A 23,089-nucleotide genomic window follows, 5' to 3' on the forward strand; every position below is an offset into this window, starting at 1 on the left:
GTAGCATTTAACACCTCAACTCAACTCACTCAACTCTTGCTGCTTACGTTATCGTACGCGCTAGTAATTACATGGTGTTCATATAATAGTGGTCTGTTCTTCCCCGTCGCTGTCTCTACGAGTTGTGCATGCTCCAACGGTTCATCATGTATTAGCCTGCCAGCTTTGAAACCATTATGCCCTTCCCCTAGCGCAAACAGAAGTGCTTTAATGCTTTTATTGCAAAATACACACAGCCGACCGTATTTCAAACGTTCTGCGTCATTGAACGCCCACTTTAGGCTATCGTGCTGGCCTCAAGTAGTCGTCCTACTCCTGCACTACTAATAGAAGTACAGAACTTTATTAAAGGCGCAAATTAAGTGCACCGTAGGTCGGTGGCGTGACGTATCAATGCCAGTCGGTCCCCCGGCGGAGAAGACTTCAGCCAGGCACGCCAGGAGACGGGGGGGGGGGAGGGGGGGGTAGTGTGGGGATTGTATGGCGGTGGGGCAGAAGAGAAGGCCCGCTAAGATGAACTCTATCCCGAACGAAACCACCCTTCTGTGGCATGTGTTGGACCGTTCTGTAGATATGGGCCACCTCAAAGTACATTGCTTTTCTAAGGCTCCAAATACTCCTGCTATCTCTTTAACCAGTCAAACTGCCAGCCAAACTGCATTCTTTGTAGCTTTTTCCCCTTGTTTTACACCACAACCTTGTACCTTCTTGTTTGTGAAAATAAATCAATTAGATCAAATCAAACCTCGGCTTCCTAGTCTGAAACCTCCTGTGTGGGGCAGCACCAATCAGCAGATGCAATGCTGTCACTTGCAACCCGGTCACTATTTCCGCGATTTGCACGCAAATTGTGAAGTCTTGCAAAGCGTTGTTTAGCTCTTTCCGGCCCATAGACGAAATGACCGGGAAGCTCTGATTTCTTTTTTCCAGTTATTGATCTTTAACATCGTCTGTCATACGGCCTAGCATCAATGAACCAGAAAAATCAATCCTTAATTGTACGGATGAACCTACACGTATTTGTGGTTTGGGTTTTTATTAATGAAACTGTCTTCATCGCCGAGATCAGATACAAGTAATTGCAGGAAATTTAGTTAGAAAGCGTAAATGAGCTTCTTTTACTGCGGAGGCGCAAGTAGACGTCTCACTTCTCCCCTGGCATGTGCGGGTCCGTGAACGGAAGGCGGGAAGTCTTCAGGCATGCGCGCTTCTGATGAAGCGATGAGGGGCCCATTTTAGGGTGTTCTTCAGCTAAACAGGTGTATTTTCTAAACCCTCAAAAACACTTTTACTAGTCCAGAACACGAGGTATGTTGCCTTATGGTCTGAAATGAATATATTATGTCCCCCCCCCCCCCCCCCCCCTTCCCTGGTTGTTCAGGAAAGAATTAGGCCCCCCGCCAGGATCCCAAGCTTGAGGCACAGTGCTGATTCAGACCCTAATTAATCTATGAAAAAGCTTCCACTACCGTGTAAGACACATACGCTTTCTCTTTCCTCCATACTGCGGCGTTCGCATCTTTTCGGCTGCCGCGGCCTGCTTTTCAGTCACCATTTCGCCATAGCTGCTCTCGATGACCTTGACCGACTGAAATCAGTTGACCTCGTCGACCACGCTTGTACTAAAACATCCGCATGATTGTACCGGTGTTCCCACCGTTCCAAGCACCAATGAAGGTTACTGCCAGCTTGCTTTCTACTTTTCCAGCCTCTCCGACGTTCAACAGCTAGGGCCATCTGTGGGTACATATACTCACTATTTGTTTCGCACTTGCTTTAAGCCCCCGAGATCCGCGTTGGCTGTTTTAGGCTTACTTCGGACGCGCTGCGCGTTACGCACGGACCACCCATTGTTTTATTGTGTCGGTAGCTGGGCACTTAAATAATCACTCTATCTGCATTTTGTGGGCACGTCACGTAGCGTATTACCATAACGTTGCCGTATTATACGCCGCCATCGGGAACTGAATGGGGTAGCTCTTAAAGGCAGAACCTTATCCAGTCAGGCTAGCCAAGTTGAGATGCTTCAAGAGAAATTGGACGTTAAATGAGACGAGACACACAGTGTGACAGAATGGGCATCTATTCTGTTTCCGGCGTCCACTTGACAGGAGAGAACGTGTAGTTTACAGTAGAAGTTATAAACAGCACTGGGCTTATGAAGCTGAAACGAAAAGGAGGAGGAGGGAGAACAGGAGGAAAGGCGAGGAGGTTACCCGGTAGATATAGTTGGTTTTTGGGGAAAGGAAATGGCGCAGTATCTGTCTCATATATCGTTGGACACCTGAACCGCGCCGTAAGGGAAGGGATAAAGGAGGGAGTGAAAGAAGAAAGGAAGAGAGAGGCGCCGTAGTGGAGGGCTCCGAAATAATTTCGACCACATGGGGATCTTTAACGTGCACTGACATCGCACAGCACATTGGCGCCTTAGCGTTTTTCCTCCATGAAAACCCGGTAGATGAAACCAGTTTGCTACCCTGCACTGGGGGAAAGGGATATGAAGGTGATGGAGAAAAGGGAGTGATAAGAAAAAGCAGAAGGCGAAAAAGCATCGGCAAAGTCACAGCCTGTCTGTCGTGCAGGCCCGAAACTCTTAAGAACCGCAGGAGGGCCTGGCAGGCCTTCACCGCCGATGATCACCGCGGCTCAAATGAAAAACTGTTTTCACTCCCTCCTTTATCCCTTCCCTTACGGCGCGGTTCAGGTGTCCGATCATGGTCACTGGGCACATTGCTTTGGCGTCAAAAATGAATGAATACTATTAATTTCCGCCTGCCCAATGACCCCGATCCCTAACCAACAAACAGATGAAGACAAATCTGACACATATTAGTTCTCATTGCGGGGTCCGAGTCGATACTAGCCTGCTAGAATGCATAATCATGAAAATCAGTTGCCCCAGGTAGCTAACTTTGTAGGGCTCGCTTTAACTCCGACTTTAGCCCACAGCGTAGTCTTCGTCGTTTTATGTCAGGAGACATTACTAGTAACTTGCTCACGTGGAATTTGCAGACTTCGGTACTCGTCACATTCACACCTGAAATGATAGCGTGAAAAAAAACAAAGGCATTTCCTTTTTGCAGCCCTTGCAGCCGCCTTTCCGTAGTAGACCAGCCTCTAAGGGCCCGTTCACACTTACCCAGAAGTCCGGCAGCGAAGCGTATTCGGCCGCTATTGACACCGACGAAGGCGGAAAGCGACGCGGCGAGGCCGATCAGTCAGGACCGATATCCGTCGCCGGGAAAATTCCGCGGCGGCGACAAATTATGGAGGCGCCGTTCGAAGCAGTACTACTCGCTTTGGAATCAATCCGTCGTTGTTGCTGCCTTTTTCAGTGCGTTCACTGGTCATAAATGGGGCACCGGTCTTTCGCTAAATATCACCTCAGCTATAAGAAAACGTATAAGTGATAGATTTGCTTTATTTTTGATTTACAGTGATGGTTCTGCCACTACTGGAGCGTCGCTTTGTTGACAGTAATGGTTCCGGCCCTGACGAGCAGATGGCGCCACTAACCAGGCCTTATCGTTGCGTGTCTGTTCGCGTACACTGAACTAAAGGTGGGAATGTGCCTCCGTTTAACGTGCGTAAGCGTGCATACGGTTATGTTACACAGAAGGGATTTATGCTTTTTTCTAACCATATCTATGCACGCCGCGATCGGTGACATGGTGGCCGGGAAGTGTGTGGAAAAGCGAGAAACAGCAGCGGCGCGGCGGTTCCGCCTCGCCCGGGTGCCAACAGATGAGAGCAAGTCCTCGTTTTTCTGGAGAGCGAGTCCATCTCGTTCGCCGGATGTTTGTACAAGCGTGAACGCACCATAAGAGTTGTTGCGATGAACAACACGGCACAGATTCAGTTCCTGGCCCTGGTGGTAGCCTTTTCATATTTTTAGACGAGCCAGAACGGATGCATACGATGTCCTCAGCACTTCCATAGCACAGTGTGCTGTACTTTAAAGCCCTTAGAAGTTCATACTTGCCTACCTAATTAAATAAAATTGCCTATATTTTTCACTAATTACAATAACTATTTTTGTTGCGGTGCAAAAGCGGGTGCGCAAGGATTGCGAAAGGCGCCTTCATTTTGGACAAAGCATAACAGGTGTAGGTCCAACGGCAGCTCCCCAGTATTTCCAGTTTTGCGTCTTTATTTCCGCAATGATTAACCAGTGCGCGATTTCCGTTTAAACACTGATATGCAGCCTTACAATAATTCCTGGCTTACTAGTTGCCAGAACGTAGTATAAAAAAAATAAGAGCATCGCATTGCGGGGACTAGACATGCAAATACTGAAATAACGGACATCCCTTCAGGGGTTAACTTGTTCTCTTTCCAGTAATAAAGCTCCCACCACCACCACCACCCCGGAAGATAAGAAAATGGGAACATAATAAAAAAACTGACACCAAGCGGTGACAACTACAAGAAATAATAAGGCAATCAGACATAAAGAACCTCAGGTGCAAGGCATAAGAGTTATCGACGCTTAACTCAACACGAAAAATAAAAAAATCTCACCTTTACATAGGAGTATACACGGGAAAAAAGGCAGAAGAAGACATTGTTTCGATCCTAAACTATGTGATCGACGAGGTTAGTGTTTCGCCCATGTTAGAGGGGAAAAAACTTCGGAAAGATGGCTACATATACGGAGTTCACCTCGATCCAGAACGAATGGAGCCAATCTGTCGAAATGGCCGGAACGAGAGTGAAGACAGACGACCGCCATTGACCGAAATAAGTGGTCCCACTACTCTACACTGCTTCATACGCGAGAAGCCGTTTATCTCAGCGCGCTTCCTGCAGCACAGACAACGCCAAAGGGTATGCAAATGAACTCGCGGCATGCGTCGGCACGCACGAGCCACGACCAGTCCCCTCTTAACGCAATGCAGAACACGGTTTCACGCGCTTCTGCTTTTGACCGGGCCCGCCGCTGTCGGTCAGCGCGGCAAACTTTTATCGACGCGTATATCCGGCTCCAGTCCTTGTAACCCCCTTCCCAAAGCAAAGCCCATCCCGGACCATGAACGCGTCACGGCGCATGATAATAATACGGCACGAAGAGAAGGGGGGGGGGGGGGGGGGGCAGCGACGCGGAGCGCGTCTTGTATCTCACCGAGAATGAGATTATCCTTTCCGGGCCCTGTTGCGGAGCTGCTCGAGATGTCTCAAGGTTCCTTCCGTACGGGATAATACGTACACACGAACACACACGCACATGCACGCACAGACACCGGTCGCGCGGTGTGCAATTACCCAGGCCACACGTTAATGCCCCGAGAGTCGCGGCCGACGTATAGCGGAAAGACGCAATTATACAAACAGCCGCAAAGCGCAGCTCAGCCGTCGTTGCTGTTGCTGAGATGCAAGGTCGAGCGTCGTCGTCGCCCCCTTTCCCGTCGGGCCGCTTATCGTCTATTCCCCCCCCCCCCCCCCCCCCCTCCCCCTTCGTCGTCCGCGCGATGCGGCCATTATAAACACAGCCTTTAAAGCCCATACATCATGGCCGTGCACGCAAGAGGGAGAGCGCAGCTCGCCCCAGACGTCGCTCGAAGGTTGCGCCGCCGACTCCGCAGGTCGCTGTGAAAGAATGAACGAACAGAAAAGATGAAGCGTGCGCGAGTCGGAGAAAAAGAGAGTGCGATCTCGATTTAAGATGGGGACTGTGCGATCCGAAACGAAAAACGCGAGCCTGCGAATGAGCCCCTCTCTATGTGGCACATGCGTGCATGTTCGCTCGCGCGAGCTTTGACTTTGATCCACATAAGGCCGCAAGTGGGTTAAGAAAAACCGGCCTCCTCAACCTCTTACTCCTCCTCCTCTTCCACATCTTCCTTTTAACGCTTTCCCTCTCTCTCTCTCAGTGCGTCTCGGAGTTGATGGTCGTCTTTCTTTTCCCCGGCTGCTCGCTCGGACAGTGCGCCGTTTCGCTGTGGTAGGATCTGAATCAAGGATCTCGCAACGAGAGTGGGGGCTCTCTTTTGTTTGTTTACTCGATCGCTTTGCCTCTCCTCCATCCTTCTTGGCGGGAATGCATTATCCGGGAGGCGAAATTGCGCTGTCCCCTGCAGCGTTGCAGTCGTACACGAGGGGTTGTCAGTCTCATTGGCGAGACGCCGGGAAGGAAAGCGAAGGTAACGGAAGGAAGAGAGAGAGGCGGGCTATGTTGCGTCCTTTGTGGCTGACGCGTCTCGCGGCGTTGCGGGCCCTCCGAGCCAAGTCGGTCAAAGAGCCCGCTGCCGGGGCCTAGTTAGGAGCACCCAGTCGCCGCCGTTGCTGCTACCGTGTGGACGGATGTTTGTGAGTGCGCTGGCATAGAGGAGGGGGGGGGGGGGGGAATGGTGACTTGGGGGGGGGGGGGGAGGTGTTAAGGCAATGCTCGCTCTTACTCAAATCCTCTTCTCTCCCTCTCGCCGAGCTTTTATATTCGAAGCAGGCGAAAGTGCTGTCCACGTCATGGAACGCAAACCACGCCTATGTAATACAACGAAGCCGGCGAGGGCGCTAGTCCGTGGCCGGTAGTATAAAAAGAGTTGGTTATCCAGTGTTGGGACGCAGATCGGAGGTGCAGCTCGGAGTAGTCGCTTGTTTGGCTGTGTCGGCTCCGCTGAAATCCCACAAGGCATCACCATGGTACGTCACCGTCGTACGCGCACTTCCGCTTTGGCCGGCTCTCTGCTTGGGTACCGAGAGTTTGTTTTCCGGTAGACGGAGCTGCTGGGACGATTTCTCCTCGGGAATTTTCTCGTTGGGTGCTCTGAATGTGGCGGCAATCATCCCGAGGAGTAAGCTCGGCACCATAGAATCCCTTTCTATCGGAAAACTGGGCATGACTTGTTCGAAACAACAGCAATAGAGCGACAGTTCAAGTGCCCCTTTTCTAGATCACGTCTGAGAACCTTTCCCTCGGTTGTAACTCTACAGTAAACCGCACTGGAGTGCAGCACGTACTAATGTACCAGCGCCTACCGTGGTAGATTTACCTACTCCTTGCACACCGCAAACCACTCGTTGCGGAAACCAACAGGAAGTAAGCTGGCATGGCCGGCCGGCCCGTGAACACAAAAAGCTGAGACAGAAGCTCAGCAGTCCGGCTTTTACGCGTGTTCAGAGTTATTTCCAGCCTTTGTTTCTTGTTTCTTGCGACCTCATTCACGCGTGACAATATAGGCTCCGACGGAAGGGCGATGAAGATTAGTGCGTCAGTGCTTCTAAACGTCTACTCACGCACAGTGCAAGCGGTTTCGCGACACTCTTTGCTGACGCGCAGTTCTCGATGGACAATACCTGTTTAAGGAAAATCACTGCGTTTGTATTCGTGAAAGAAAAAACCCATTATATTCTTCCAGGCGCATTCCAATCTATTCAGTGCGTGGAGCCCTGCGGGCTTCCTAGCTGTCCGGATAAAGCGGGTTTAATACGCGAGCTTTATTTATAAAGCGTACCAGGTCGCAGTCTTAAAGTGCACGGAAGCGCAAGCTTAAGCGCAGAACCCATGCCTCGCATTTCCAAGACGCGAGGCCACTGGGCGCAAGTTATGCGTATACATAAATACTTTCGTATACGACCATATTACAATATACGGGCATATAAAACGCACGAGTTGACGCGATGCAACAGAATACAAAAGTAAATAAGCGGCTTCAGTGCCCTGCGGCGCTGCATCTTCCAGGATTATTTTTGGCACGCAAGTACACTCGCGACAACTATGTGTGCAACGCGTATACGTATACTGTACGGGCCCATAACGGATTGCGTCCAGCCCTCGAGGCGCACTTGGAATTGAACAGCGATGCACTCTTATCCCGCGACGTCCCTTCGGAGAACGGCGGCCGAGTTCTGCAATCCTTCCGCTCTTAGCCCCGATTTATTTTGTCAGCCCAGATATAAGTATATACGATACGACTGCGCAGAGCGCACGCGCGCCCCTCACTGCGGTTCCTGCGTACGCTTCGATTTCGGGGGAAAAAAAAAGGCGGGGGGGGGGGGGGGGCAGCGTGGCATACAGCATGCGAAGCTTCTCCATAGATGTCTCGCCCGGATGCGTCCCGCTGTTCCATTTATAGGCATCTTCTAGGAAACGACGGGCCGCCACCGCCTTTCCCATGTTTCCCCATTCCTCGTGTAACTTATTCCCATCTTTTTTATATTTTTTTTTTCTGCTGGGCGCTTACCCTCTTTGCCTCCGTCTTCTGCGTTTTGAGTGGCTTTGCATTTCGAGAAACAACGCAGATAGGGAGCGTGTACGTTCGAGAAGCTGCAGTAGACGCAAAGGCAGAAAAAAAAAGGTGGAAAGCCAGCACGTGCAAGGCAAGTTCTTGGGGCTTCTGTACAGGCAAAAGCTTCGGACCGTTTGCGGATTATTATTGTTTCGTTTTCTTTCTCGTGCGTTTTACTGGCCCTTCCGAAAAGTCCAGTTCTTCGCTTCTGTGCAAGATCGCACCACCATGTGGAGCCGTTCGGCGTGTGGCAGTGGCAAGGGGGAAAGAGAGGGGGAGAGTAAAAATGCGTTATGGCAGGTTTTTATAACCGGAACACGTCTTCTCGTAAATACAATGGCGAGGTTCGGGCGTTTGGCGCGTGTGCTGGCCAGACTTTGCTCGCAGGCGTTGCTGCAGGCATACGAACGGTCGGCTTGACGACGAAGGAGAGAGAGAGAGAAAGAAAAACAGAGAGGGGGGTATGCTCTGTCTGGCGCGGCAAGTGAGCGGATGTGACAGCCAAAGAGCGAAGGCGCAGGCGGCGGCCCATGGGTTGTCGCTGGATTGGGCCGCCGCTCCGAACATTTTATCTTCGAGACAAACGCGGTTCTAGTTTATGCGTTCCTCGTGGCCTCTCCGGCACTTACTTATTGTTTTTGCGCTTTCTTTTGGTGTGAATAGTTTACGGCGCAGACGTTTCACTACAGAGTCGATGCAGCGCGCAAACAAGGTTGGACTTTGATCAATTCCTGTAGGAGAGGTCAGATGGCAGCTTTTGGCAGGCGCTTTACGTGAAAAGCCATTCTACTCCATACTTATCAAGAACAGACAAGACATCTGTAAACTAGTTTTTATGCTCGAAACTGTGCGCCTGACATTGAAGGCTGGTTTTTAAGGCTTTCATTACGCAGCACCCATCTGTTTGCTCCGCTGGCAACGTTTCAAACAGGGTCGTTTTACATTTCATCTCCACCCAAGGGTTCCCGGTCGCAGTGGTGAAATATTAGACCTCCCAATCTCGGTGAAAGCAGCGAGCCGATCCTTTTTATTTCGCTTGGCACTGAGTCATATAGACGCCTGCGCCTAGCTAAGCCAAGGAACATGCGCTGCAAGGACGCCCAGAAAGTTTATAGCACTCTTAAGTATCGCAGTATCGGTATATGTGTTGAAAATGTAATGATCACAGGCCGCATTGCTTGTAACAGCAGCCGTCGTCGGCCGACATGGGAAGGTTGTGTGAACGACCCTTACTGTTTTGAAGCTCTATAGACAGCGACAACGACTGCTTTCCTTAATGCAAGAAGCTCGTGGTTTTCGGGGATGTCATGTGAGCCTGACACTGAATGTCCTGGTAATGACTTTGGCAGCATTCAGCAACATGCGGAATGGCACCCGTAGCTTTGGCAAATATTGCACGCTTCATGTCCTTTTACAGGATCCTCTTGACATCGTCTAATATAAAGAGGCTTGCCCGAGTTCTATTTCTACCCATTTCAAACACCTCTCAACGCTAGAAACGGTTAGACGTTAAAACATGACGGCAGATCCCACGGAAAGCTGAACTGTTCATTGGATCAGCATTTCTGGCATGACTGTCCCAATGGGACTTATCCTATCACTCCAGAAGGATTTACGGAGCAGTGTTTCACGGTTTGTCGAGTGTATCGTGAGAGTCGCAAAACATGCTTCACTTTCCAACGCTTCGGCGAGAGTACTTGTATTCGTCTGGGCAAAGCGTTTATCATTGGCGGGGTTTAAGTAGGGCCTTCACACCAGGAGGAAGGCCCGGTGAGGGGGCTTTCCTCCTCGGAGTGAAGGCCCTACTTAGACTCCGCCAAAGATAAACGCTTTGCCCAGACGAAGACGAGTCATCTTGCCGAAACGTTGGCAAGCAACCTGAGGCTCTCCCTCTCTTCTTCACTTCGTGAGTGTCATTAAGTCATCTGCCTGCCCTCTCTCTGCCATACTGAAATATTGTTGGTGTTGTCCCGCAGAGGACCCTGTGCCTGGCTCTCCTAGTTCTGACTTTGGCCGCTGTGGCGTACGCTGGCATCTTTGGCGGCGGCGGCTACGGACGCGGTGGCTTCGGCGGTGGCTACGGAGGCGGTGGCTACGGAGGTGGTGGATACGGAGGCTTCCGTGGAGGCTACGGAGGCGGTGGATTCGGAGGCTTCCGCGGCGGCTACGGTGGCGGCGGCTTCGGCGGCTTCCGCGGCGGCTACGGAGGCAAGGGCTGGCACGGATAAATGCCCCGCAAGCCTGGGGCAAGCGCGCGCAAACGCCACCATGCGTGCGCCTTGTACATTTCTCGGAATCGATTGTTTTTGTTGATAAAAATATACGAAAAAAAAGCACAAATTTGTGGTATTGTCTTTGTCTCTTTTCTAGTCTGAAAAAATGCAGAGGGCTGCTTCAGAACTGCTGCTTCGCGGACTAATAATGTCTGGCTGGATAACGTCATCTTTTCATGGACTAATCACGAACGGAGCTTAAATATAGAGGGAATGCGGATACAGTAGATGCTTCTCGAAGGCAGAAACGCACGAAGTCTCGAAGTTAGGACGAAGACGACATCAAGTGATAGAGAGGGAAAAAAAAATGTAAAGGAACGTCCTGTAGGGTGTTACTACGTCAGGGCAGCGCAGACGTGCTTATGCAGGTCCTGCAGGTTTTGTGCTGAGAGCTAGGGCTGGTGAAGTATGTCAGTGGAATCGTGACAGGGGGTGGACGAGGGTGATTTCAATGCGTGAGTGAGAATGCTCGAGTGGTGTAATTCGGGTATCTTGAGCTGTATCTGCTGCGGATGTGGCTGGGGTGCATTATATGAGGAAGCAGCTTCCGGGGGCCCATACTCGGCAGAAATGAACAACTCACTCACAGTCACAGAAAACATCGTTTGCGATTTAATACACCCTAGCTTACGATACTTTGCACAATAAGGTTTATGAGATCCATGTCCACAGGCAGCTGTTCCTCTCATAGATGAAGGAATTTCGGCATTGTTTCGCTGAATCTTCTAGAACCTCTGTTTGACTGAGCTTTGCCATGAGCAGCGCCCATATTTTTGCGGAATGACGAATGATCACTCAGACTAAAAGGCGCAATGATAAACAGGAATGGAATAAGCGTTTTCTAGTGTTCGTCCTTGTTTGGACGGTGCTGTTCAGTTCTGCTCTGTGCACGACCCTTCATGAATAGAAGGGCAGAAACTAAGCCCGAAGAAAGGCATACAAGCTTTAAACAAGTGATTGCGGTTTTTTGAAATGATAAAAAAACAAAAAAACAAACAAACAATGAAAACAGTGTCTCTCCCGATTTCGAAAGCGCAGCTGCGCATAACTGCACACAATGATTTCAATAATGGATTGACAACAACGTTCGCGAATGTTTTTACTCGTTCAGAAGACAGAAACAGCAGGCTTACATAGCACGCGAGCCAAATTTCTTTCGTTTTTTTTGGCTGACGAAAAAAAAAGACAAAAAAGTCAGTTTCAGAACGACCTAAACAGAAAAATGAGTACAGATGTGCATAGCTGTGACTTTTACTCACACAAGCACTGAATGGCAGACATCTCAAGGCATATTTCTCTTACTTAAAGTTATTAATTTTCAAGCATAGTCTGGTGGAGAGGTGCATTCGGTTAGTTGGTACGAGCCCAGATACATGTCTCGGCTGTTAGTTGTAGATAACAAGATACGCAGGCAAATCAATAAGTGCTGAAACACCTTGCTACAATCAGTGATCCGAGTTATTACCATATACCGCATACACGAAGGTACGTGGCCTGTCGCGTTACTACGCGTTCGTATTTCGGGCAGAGGGTCGCGTCTACGCCAACTTCAATGGCTACTCTGTCGTCATCAGCGGTGGCTGGTGCCCCAAGACGAGAAAGTCGCGCGAAACTTGGACACAAAAAAATTTGCGCATTAATCCAAAATATCTCGACGGATTATTTTCTTTCCGCGTGTGGCTAATTGATTCGCCGAGTCAAAAAGCTCGGCGGTGCTAGATAGCGTTCGCCACTCGCGGAAAATGTGCGAAAACGCACGAGGCCCATTAGACGGCTGCCCACTCATTTTACAAAGCACTTTCGTCGATAGCCTGACTGCCGCTCATGTCGTTAGGCCGCGCAGCCGGGTGCCTGGCTCTACATGGGGCACCCGCTAAATAGATTTCTCCTCGCTAACAAAATACATCGGCCGGCAGCGGACCCGGGAAGCGCCACCGGCGTGACGAAACTCTCTCCCTCTCCTGGTCACACTCTCCCCTCCACCACGTTGGCGAACCTGCTCGTGAACGCGCGGTCAGCGGAAGAAACTTGCAGCGTCGTCCTCGCCTTTCACCCTCACCACTGTTGCTCGCGCGTTCGTTCGATCACGTGATTCGTGACGTCAGTACCATCAACGACAGCGTCGACACCTTCAGCTCTCTGTTTTGAACTTTCCCTATAGGCTGCTGACTCGCTACAGTATTCTACTTCGTGTGGGCTCTACACTCTCTACAGGTCGGGTCTCGCAGGGCAGCAAGGCGACACTGTGCTGGCAGACCACCGGGGCCTGGATGGTCCAGTCGAAGGCGCCAGTCGCACAGGTCCGCACAGTCGAGTTCCATGGTGCACCGCAGGCTGCACTCACGCTGCGCCACGCTTCTTGAAACGCGGCGCGTCGGCAGGCTAATCTAAGGTGGCAGCCGTGTCGTAGCCGGTGGCTTCCTGCAAAAAAAAAAAAAAAGTCTTGACCGGGCGTTGAACTAACATCACAGGCATTTCAGCGTCTGTTGTCCATGGGGTCAGGTTGTTTAAGGCGGTCATGGTTATTTGTATGGGGCCTCATGGGCTACACGTCACGTGAACCAGCGACAGTCGGCCATGTGACCTTGATATGTGTTGAAGTTATATTACGTGGACTCTTACCACGAGATGCTAGGGACGATTGTCCCGGTTATGTATACGAGGCTTAATAAGTAACATGACCTATCAGTCACATGATTTAGCGGGCACATGGCAAATGACGGCTGGTCATACCATCTTTATGTGTGATGACGCCATTGCATGCGGACTACGACACCGAGATCTTGGGGGGCGGGATCAGGGTCATGTGTGTATGACGCTTAATGAGTCGCATGACCCGGGTCCCATGAATCGCCGGTCAGGTCCGCACTGACAGTGTATCACGCTGCCTTGATATGTGATGACGTCATTTCATGCGGACGACAACCACGTGAACCTAAGGTCGGTGGTCTGGCAACAACAACTAACGCTGCAAAGACGGAGTTGTAGGTAGAGGAAGGAAGTGGATCAGGTACACATGGGGAAGGGGAGGCAGGGAGCGAAGGAGAAAAAGGATTGAAAAGAGAGCGCAGACTGCGGCATGTAGGGAAATGTACAGGTGAAGGCGGTGTGCGGTAAAGGAGCGGCGAAAACTGCCAAGGGAGCATTGCCTAGGAGCAGGACGTCACCGCGCCCGGCTATGTAGGAAGAACCCCCCTCCCTCCGCCCGGTACGGTGTCCGGGCATTGCTCAACTGGCCGCGTCGCCTAATGGCCTTAAAAGCTGCTAATGGCTATCGATCCCCCGGCGCTGGACAGTGACAGGGAAATGAGTGTTTCGCAATGCCGAACAAGGCGCGCCGGAAGAAAGGGTACTCCTCGGCGAGCTCCACCACCGCCGCCGCAGCGGCAGCTCGCCGACATTAATTGATTCGTTAATGAGAATCGTTGGCCGATCAATCCGCGTCCCGCGGAGGTGCGAATAGCGCGTACGTGGAGCCGACGATTCTCCGGACAGTGGGCGCACAGTGTGGTTGTATCGAGCGTGACGGAAGAAGAATGGACGGGACCGCGCGAGTCAATATTGCGACGAGATCTCCATGCGGGCGGCGAATGATTGCCGGAGTAAGCAGAACGCCGCTCGGCAAAGCGACATAGAACGTTAAACGAGCGAGCAGAGATTTCCAATTACCGAGCTCGATTTGTAGAACTATTTCTTTCTCCACCACTGCACCTAACGACGTTAACTTCATCGCTGCATGTGAGATCTATACTCTGTACATTAACTGCTGAAAGTAGTGCCGGTCGCCCATTCACGCTCCGTTAAGCTCTGCAATTTTTTTTTCCCCCAGCAGGTGCGCTTTAGAGGAATTGCGTTTCTAGGTGCTGGCGCACTGAACAAGCAGTCGTTCAGGCGTGGGATTTGAACGGCAGAGTTTCTTGGTGCATGCTGGTATTCATGCATGTCCGGAGACATGTCTGGTCAGTCCGTACAGATGTGCAGCCTTTATCAAAAGTTTAGAACTCAGAGGGTAGCCCTCTAAGCTATGCAGTAGAGCTCCTGTACCATTCGTGGATGTCCTACCCGTTGGATGCGGCAAGACCGAAAATCTTCCCTTGAGGAGATATCGATCACTAAGGATGCATTACAAGCCACACAGTGTTTCTCAGAAGCAAACTCTTTTGGCTCTAGACTTCTGGCAAAGGGTTTACGTAAACGGCATTAACACAACGCCACAAAATTTGAACTTTCATATGGAGCGACATCCCATTTCTTTTCAAGAAGACTTTAGCGCTGTCGGCGTATGACTCCTTTTCCTGTTTGATGCCTTTATCGCTAAGAATGCGGCACCTGAAACCAACCCGCTTCAAAAGGGACCCTCCTAACATCCATCCATTCATTAATCCTAACAAACCTTGTCACAGGGCGCTGCGTGGTTAACCTTCCCTTTCTTGGGTTTGTCTCTTGCAACGAATATTTACCGAAACTGTGCTGCTGTCAACAATCTAAATATCACTGTTTAGTGTCTAAGCTTGCGCAGTCTTGTAGCCAAAGCCTTTGCTTTATTCAGGTTGTCTTATTCCCAAATCAGCAATGCTCGGCGGTAAAAGCTAGTTTAAATAACCGAGCAGTGGTTTACATAGACTAGGTAGGCATTCGTGCAACACGTGAGCTGCATGTGGGCATACCTTGTACTCACGGCCCTCTGTAAATACCCAGTGCCTATTTCATTACTAAAATGTCCTCAACGTACAGGACCTGTGAATGTAAGGCGTATTCGGCGCCTCCCCCTATAAGACCCCGACAGTCAAGCCTGTGCAGCCAGAGGCTCTTAAGAGCCTGAACGTTCTGGATAATAGTGATAGAAGGATGTGCTGAAACTAGGGCTCCTTTACGAGAGACTGTTGATAAAATTACACAGGAGTGCTACACCAAACAATGACACAATCACGAAACTAAAGTGCATCTAAATAGATTATTGAAGACGCAAAAATCACGAACCTAAAAGACCGCTGTGTTTTTACACCTCCCATAATAAGTTGCGTTTCCTATCGGGAGCTCGGTGATTCTACTTTTCTTGCTTGATTATAGTTTCCAATGTCTTTCTATCTGCCTTTTTCTTCTTTTTTATGCTTTTTGTTTATATACCGCGGTGTCAGAACAATAAACTTCAGTTGTTAGTCAGACCCTGTGTCTCGTCTTCTCTTTCTGTGTCATCCGAGTGGTTCTGCGCTGTTTTCCTTTCTGGATGAACAGCCGACTAGGTCGAAATGTGCAATACTAGATAAACCCCTGCCACTTACATTTGAGTGCGCTAGCATAAAGAACGCCGCTCACCGTTTCCGCGACTGTCTGGCTGAGCTTGACCAAGGTGGGCCACCTGCCACCTAGGAAGGGGGGGGCAGGGGGGGGGCACCTAGGGCACGCTCAGCCAACAGACAGTCGCGGCAGGTGGGCCACCTAGGTCACATGACTTTGTGACGTCACCACAACCTGCCTACCACATTCTGATCAAACTACCCACCGTGGCAGGTGGCAGTTGAATTAAGGATCGGCCTCGGGAAAGAGCAACCTGGGTATCATAAGCCCCAGCAGGTGCTGCGATGGCAGCACCTGCCATCGCAGGGCAGTGGCGCATCGCTCAATCGCTGAGCCACTGCGCCAGGAGTGGTATGAGGTCTCCCAGGGGTCTATGAATGTAGAGTATAGAATGACCAATTCCGCGTATACCTATATGGGCATCAGCCCATTAAAGCTATCGCGTCATACACCTATGGCGGTGCTCAAGTGTCCCCTCCAGTTTTAGTGCACTAGCGCAAGCCCCTCCCCCTCACGGGTTTCGCCGATCTTTGCCTCAAGTCTGCAAAGCCCTTAAAACTGTTCCCCAAATCGAAACCGAAGAAAAAAGAATTACTAACACACCTAATTCGCATCTGGCCTAACTAAGCTAAATTATCTGTGATTTTTATTTCGAGCATCAAAACCCTCACCTTTGCTGTCACCTTTGGCGTTTGGCTGGACTGTGTGACGACTGCTGAAGTTCGAGCGCATAAACGTACATTGCAAACAGTATTTCACCCGCCTTGGATTAGGCCGCGTTTGATACCGGAAAGGGAAAAAGTAGAGCTTGAGGCAGCACCCGGCGTTCATCTACTCTGCTTTGGTACGAAGGGATAAAAAGAGTAGGTATGTGGGGTTTTTTGAATGGCGACCGCAATGATTCAGCTCGCTTCTGTGTGGTCTGCTTAATGGTTAGTATAGAGTGAGGCCATGGACCGAATGTGCAAGGAGGGGGCATTTCTCATTGGATATAACAAACAAAAGTCAAAGTCAGGATAAATGCCCTTAGATAAGCACTTTACCAAGAATGTAAAACATGAACTACTGTTCCGCGAAATATCGAGAGAAATGCAACGAATATTAACATTTTTAAAAATTTCAACAAAGACTATTTCCTTTGGTATACAAAGTAAACTTGGAGCTCTGAAAAACTATAGGCACAGGCAGAAATGGACAACACCTTGAAACGCTGAGCTAAGACCCATTGGTTGTGCTAGATGGGCGCCAGTGGAAGTGGGAGAGCACCTCCAATTTTTAAGCCCATTCGTTATTCTAGCACAAGGCATAAATAGAATTGCCATTAAAATAGATAAAAACACCCCATACTAATAGCGTTATGTACTTTAAAAACATCTTGTTCTAAGATGCACAGCTGGGCATATTTTTAATCGTCCCAACGCGATGACCTAGAGGCCATAATGCGTTAGTTCAATGCGACAAACGCGTTAAAGAAAATGGGAAATACATCGGAGAGCAGGAAACGATAAAGAAACCGTGTTTGTTCACAGCGTTCCCACAAAGCGGTTTGCATTCATGGCAACCCAAAAAAGCGGCCATGTTTGCCGTTAGTGCTAGAAGACAGCAGGTACAAAGTATGCAAAGTACGGTCTGGGGCAGGCAGATATGGCGCTGAAAGCACGAATGTCTTGTACGATCTGTTTTTCGTACAATGTTCTCATTTATTCATTTGGGGGATAATTGCTCCGTATCTGTCAGACGTTGGGAAAAGTCCTATAAATGTGGGGTTGTATAACTGGCTTTCTGCCGCTAGTCGCTCGTTAGGTCAGGCTCACTGATCACATTTACCTAGCATATTAATGCCAAGTGCATATTACCTTCATTTTAACGCGAAGGAACAAAAAAGGAAGAAAATCGTCGCGTGGAAAGCGCTGTTATTACAGAGTTTTTCTGCTGCCTGGAAATTTGAAATATTTTAGCTGTGTGACCGTTGTATCTACGGAAAAATTTTTGTCCTTCCAACCTTAACGTTATTCGCATCAGTGCACATTCACATCTGTACCTGGCTGCATTAGCGATTTCTCAAGTCGTCTGAGACACGCTCGACCATCAGTCTGCTCCCAGTATTTTCGATCAAAAAAGATTTACTGAAGTTTGTATGGCTAGTTTCATTTACATTTTTATCCTCTATGTGAAAACCAAAAGTTATGTTGGTGTGTGCTGGTGAATAAAAAAAATTTTATGGCGACAGCCTGCGGACAAAAGTGCAAACCATTTTGGACAGCGTCCGCAAAAGAATTTTAAGGTGAAAGCCTGTGGACAAAAGCGCAAACCGATTTGGATAGTACGCTGGTGAAGCAACAAACGTTTAATGCGACAGCCTGTGGACAAAAGCGCTAACCGTTCTAGGCAGTGCGCTGGTGAAGCAACAAACGTTTAAGGCGACAGCCTGTGGAGAAAAGCGCAAACCGTTTTAGGCAGTGCGCTGGTGAAGCAACAAACGTTTAAGGCGACAGCTTGTGGAGAAAAGCGCAAACCGTTTTAGGCAGTGCGCTGGTGAAGCAACAAACGTTTAAGGCGACAGCCTGTGGAGAAAAGCGCAAACCGTTTTGGACAGTGTGCAGGTGAAGCAACAAATGTTTAAGGCGAAAGATTGTGGTCAAAAGCGCAAACAGTTTTGGACAGTTCGCTGGTGAAGCAACAAACGTTTAATGCGACAGCCTGTGGAGAAAAGCGCAAACCGTTTTGGACAGTGTGCAGGTGAAGCAACCAACGTTTAAGGTGAAAGCCTGTGGACAAAAGCGCGAACCATTTTGGACAGCATGCTAATAAAGCAACAAACGTTTAAGGCGACAGCCTGTGGACAAAAGCGCAAACAGTTTTGGACAGTGTGCAGGTGAAGCGACAAACGTTTAACGTGACAGCCTGTGGACAAAAGCGCAAACAGTTTTGGTCAGTGCGCTGGTGAAGCAACAGACGTTTAAGGCGACAGCCTGTGGTCAAAAGCGCAAAACGTTTTGGACAGTGCGCTGGTGAAGCAACGAGCATTTAAGGCGACAGGCGGTGGAGTAAAGCGCAAACCGTTTTTGGACATCGTGCAGGTGAAGCAACAAACGTTTAAGGCGACAGCCTGTGGACAAAAGTGCAAACGGGTTTGGACAGTGCGCTGGTGAAGCAACAAGTGTTTAAGGCGACAGCCTGTGGAGAAAAGCGCAAACCGTTTTGGACAGTGTGCAGGTGAAGCGACAAACGTTTAAGGTGACAGCCTGTGGACAAAAGCGCTAACCGTTTTGGACCGCGGGTTGGTGAAGCAACAAACGTTTAAGGCGACAGCCTGTGGACAAAAGTGCAAACAGGTTTGGACAGTGCGCTGGTGAAGCAACAAATGTTTAAGGCGAAAGATTGTGGTCAAAAGCGCAAACAGTTTTGGACAGTTCGCTGGTGAAGCAACAAACGTTTAATGCGACAGCCTGTGGAGAAAAGCGCAAACCGTTTTGGACAGTGTGCAGGTGAAGCAACCAACGTTTAAGGTGAAAGCCTGTGGACAAAAGCGCGAACCATTTTGGACAGCATGCTAATAAAGCAACAAACGTTTAAGGCGACAGCCTGTGGACAAAAGCGCAAACAGTTTTGGACAGTGTGCAGGTGAAGCGACAAACGTTTAACGTGACAGCCTGTGGACAAAAGCGCAAACAGTTTTGGTCAGTGCGCTGGTGAAGCAACCGACGTTTAAGGCGACAGCCTGTGGTCAAAAGCGCAAAACGTTTTGGACAGTGCGCTGGTGAAGCAACGAGCATTTAAGGCGACAGGCGGTGGAGTAAAGCGCAAACCGTTTTTGGACATCGTGCAGGTGAAGCAACAAACGTTTAAGGCGACAGCCTGTGGACAAAAGTGCAAACGGGTTTGGACAGTGCGCTGGTGAAGCAACAAGTGTTTAAGGCGACAGCCTGTGGAGAAAAGCGCAAACCGTTTTGGACAGTGTGCAGGTGAAGCGACAAACGTTTAAGGTGACAGCCTGTGGACAAAAGCGCTAACCGTTTTGGACCGCGGGTTGGTGAAGCAACAAACGTTTAAGGCGACAGCCTGTGGACAAAAGTGCAAACAGGTTTGGACAGTGCGCTGGTGAAGCAACAAGTGTTTAAGGCGACAGCCTGTGGAGAAAAGCGCAAACCGTTTTGGACAGTGTGCAGGTGAAGCGACAAACGTTTAAGGTGACAGCCTGTGGACAAAAGCGCTAACCGTTTTGGACAGCGGGCTGGTGAAGCAACAAACGTTTAAGGCGACAGCCTGTGGACAAAAGTGCAAACAGGTTTGGACAGTGCGCTGGTGAAGCAACAAGTGTTTAAGGCGACAGCCTGTGGAGAAAAGCGCAAACCGTTTTGGACAGTGTGCAGGTGAAGCGACAAACGTTTAAGGTGACAGCCTGTGGACAAAAGCGCTAACCGTTTTGGACAGCGGGCTGGTGAAGCAACAAACGTTTAAGGCGACAGCCTGTGGACAAAAGTGCAAACAGGTTTGGACAGTGCGCTGGTGAAGCAACAAGTGTTTAAGGCGACAGCCTGTGGAGAAAAGCGCAAACCGTTTTGGACAGTGTGCAGGTGAAGCGACAAACGTTTAAGGTGACAGCCTGTGGACAAAAGCGCTAACCGTTTTGGACAGCGGGCTGGTGAAGCAACAAACGTTTAAGGCGACAGCCTGTGGACAAAAGTGCAAACAGGTTTGGACAGTGCGCTGGTGAAGCAACAAGTGTTTAAGGCGACAGCCTGTGGAGAAAAGCGCAAACCGTTTTGGACAGTGTGCAGGTGAAGCGACAAACGTTTAAGGTGACAGCCTGTGGACAAAAGCGCTAACCGTTTTGGACAGCGCGCTGGTGAAGCAACAAACGTTCAAGGTGAAAGCCTGTGGACAAAAGCGCAAACCGTTTTGGACAGCGGGCTGGTGAAGCAACAAACTTTTAAGGCGACAGCCTGTGGACAATAGTGCAAACCGTTTTGGACAGAAGTCCAAATTGCATTGATGTCAAATGCGAACAAGTTGGAGTGTTTTCCCGCTCCTCCAAACAGACGGGCGATATCGAATGTAATTGTTATATTTACTCGTGGCATGAGATCACTGCAACATAAATGCGAAAAACCACTCATGTCACACTGACAAATTGGCATTGAAATTTTTCATTTTAAGCGTCTTGTAATTCCTCTGACGACAGACAGACTTACGGACGGACGGACGGAGGGACGGATAGAGACAGACTGGTACCATCCGCTTTCAATCAGGAGGTATTGTTTTATAAACAAAGCACATGGTAGTGCTGTTATGTGTCGAGCATACGCTGGACTTTTATGACCAAGTGGCGGTATTGTCAACGCCGTAAAGGCTCTGCGCATCGAAACTATTGCAGGTTAAGCAAGCGGCCTGCAATTTATGCACTCGTCATCCTGCAGAACGCGCAAAGGTTCACTGCTGCGCCATGAAATCTGTGCCGAAATTAGCCTGAAATTAGAGTAAAACATTGGTATTCCCGCCAAGCTTCTATTAAGCTGCGCCCAGGGCGTAAGTCTTATAGCTTACAATTTGAGCCTGGAGGACCGCACCGGTCGCGTGAGTTCTTGGTCGCCCCCAGCTTGTTACACGGGGACCGGACTTGCGTGACTGTTCTGGAGGAATCTGACATAGGGCGGATGATTTGTTACGAAGACTCGTTACACCGTGATGCCTGACCAGGGGCCACACGAAGAGGGACGCACCTTGTCACGCAGGTCCTGCGAGAGGTGCGACCGCAGGGGTCGCGTGATTGGCTGTTCGGGTGGAGCCCCCGCGTCGGCCGCGTCCAGCGGCGACGAGGCGGCCCTGCGCACGGGCTCGTGCGGCTGCCGCTGCTGGCCCCCTCCCACGGTGGCCGGCGGGGGCGCCGGCGGGACCCGCTCGTCCTCTTCCTCGCCCTCGGTGCCCGAGGCGGCCGCAGCCGAGCCATTGTGGGCGGTCTTGGCCCTGGCCTGCTGCCTGGAGCCGCCCCTGGACACCGAGCCGCTCCTGTTGGACGCCGCCGACCGCTGCGAGGCCTGCGACCTAACCGAGGAGCCGCTTGCGCGACGGGAACAACCTGCGCCAGTTTAGGGAGGGGAGCGAGCACAAAAGTGAGAACGTCTTCTCGAGAGATTCTAACGGACCCTACTCACGTTTGCACGATTCAAACACGTTTGGAACGGCGCACTGATAAATCTTTTCCCCGTACATTCGAGTACCTTGCAAAGCCACACAAGAGGAAGCCTTTAATCTGAGTCCAATGCTGGTTTCTTAATCCAGATACCTTGGAGGAAGCGCACGCATGCAGAGGATGCCTTTCTTCCGAGTTACTGGAGCGTTGCAATGCCGCACCTCAGAGGAATTTTGCGCCCACGCGAAACTCCGGCTTCCCAATTCTGCCACACATAAAAACACACACACAGAACGCTCTTGCTTCGAGTGCAGTTCCACGATCTGCTTTGGCAACCCCACGCCATATTCTTAATTGAATTAATTGTAGGGAAAAAAGGACGCCAAAATCTTGTGACGGTTGGAAGCAGAACTGACACTTTTACATCCATAGTTTTCATAAGCAAAGGCCTAAAATGGCGGATAATACAAAACACAATACTCGATGGAAACTTGGCTGGTTTAACGAAGCCGCAGAATGTCAAAAGTGAAAGGACTGCCCTGTCCTTCCGTACAGCCCTGCTATCTCGCTGCTTGCCGTGCTTGCAGCTCATGCTTACAGAGCCTCTTATCAGTGTGTCGTAAACAGCCACGGCCCTGAATATTACCAACTCTTGTTGCCTTACCGGCGAGATGATCATCTCGGTAATGATTCCAATGCGTGCTAGTCACAAGATCTCCGTTTGGGACGGCAGAGATTTTGCCATTAGATAGCGAACAAACCAAGCCCAGTAAATCGTTGGAGTCGGAACAGCATAAACGCACGAGATACAGCAAAGAAACGACCATCGATTCGTAAGATGTAATTACACCTCCAGCCAGTCTCTCAATTTTACCAGCCTTGTACCTCGAAGCTTAATGAACCTCGGTCGCGGGAGGAAATTTGAACTGCGCTATAAGCGGCACGCTTCAGAGGGTTAAGTGACTGGCGACGTGAGCCGAACCGAATTGGGAACCGCGCCTCCAGGCTGCCCGTCCAATCGACGCGTTAAAATGTCAACCAGTTCCATCGCGTTCAGGCGGTAAGCGCCGGGGTTTATAACAGATTCGCGTGGAAAGCAGATTAAGGCGGCCGCGGTCGACCCTAATTTGGCGCGGGCCAGAATGGGAGACCGGAATCAA

At 50.1% G+C, this 23,089-nt stretch overlaps 1 protein-coding gene and 1 long non-coding RNA gene across 2 annotated transcripts in view; one reads left to right on the top strand and one right to left on the bottom strand.

Moving 5' to 3' along the window:
- The first annotated feature begins 6,498 nt into the window (after window positions 1-6,498).
- Window positions 6,499-10,458, top strand: LOC144093935 (uncharacterized). The gene is made up of 2 exons (XR_013306357.1): window positions 6,499-6,639; window positions 10,202-10,458. It is a non-coding gene; the product is annotated as an uncharacterized LOC144093935 (long non-coding RNA).
- A 630-nt stretch (window positions 10,459-11,088) lies between these two features.
- Window positions 11,089-23,089, bottom strand: part of LOC144093934 (uncharacterized) — a 229,879-nt gene continuing 217,878 nt past the window's right edge. Inside the window, exons 7-8 of the mRNA XM_077627695.1 lie at window positions 21,520-21,875; window positions 11,089-12,919 (exon numbers count right to left, since the gene is read on the bottom strand). Of these exons, the coding sequence (XP_077483821.1) occupies window positions 12,881-12,919; window positions 21,520-21,875 (395 nt within the window). The 3' untranslated portion in view covers window positions 11,089-12,880. The remainder of the gene's footprint in view (window positions 12,920-21,519; window positions 21,876-23,089) is intronic.

The sequence above is a fragment of the Amblyomma americanum genome, chromosome 6, assembly GCF_052857255.1.
Source record: "Amblyomma americanum isolate KBUSLIRL-KWMA chromosome 6, ASM5285725v1, whole genome shotgun sequence".
NCBI lineage: Eukaryota > Metazoa > Arthropoda > Arachnida > Ixodida > Ixodidae > Amblyomma > Amblyomma americanum.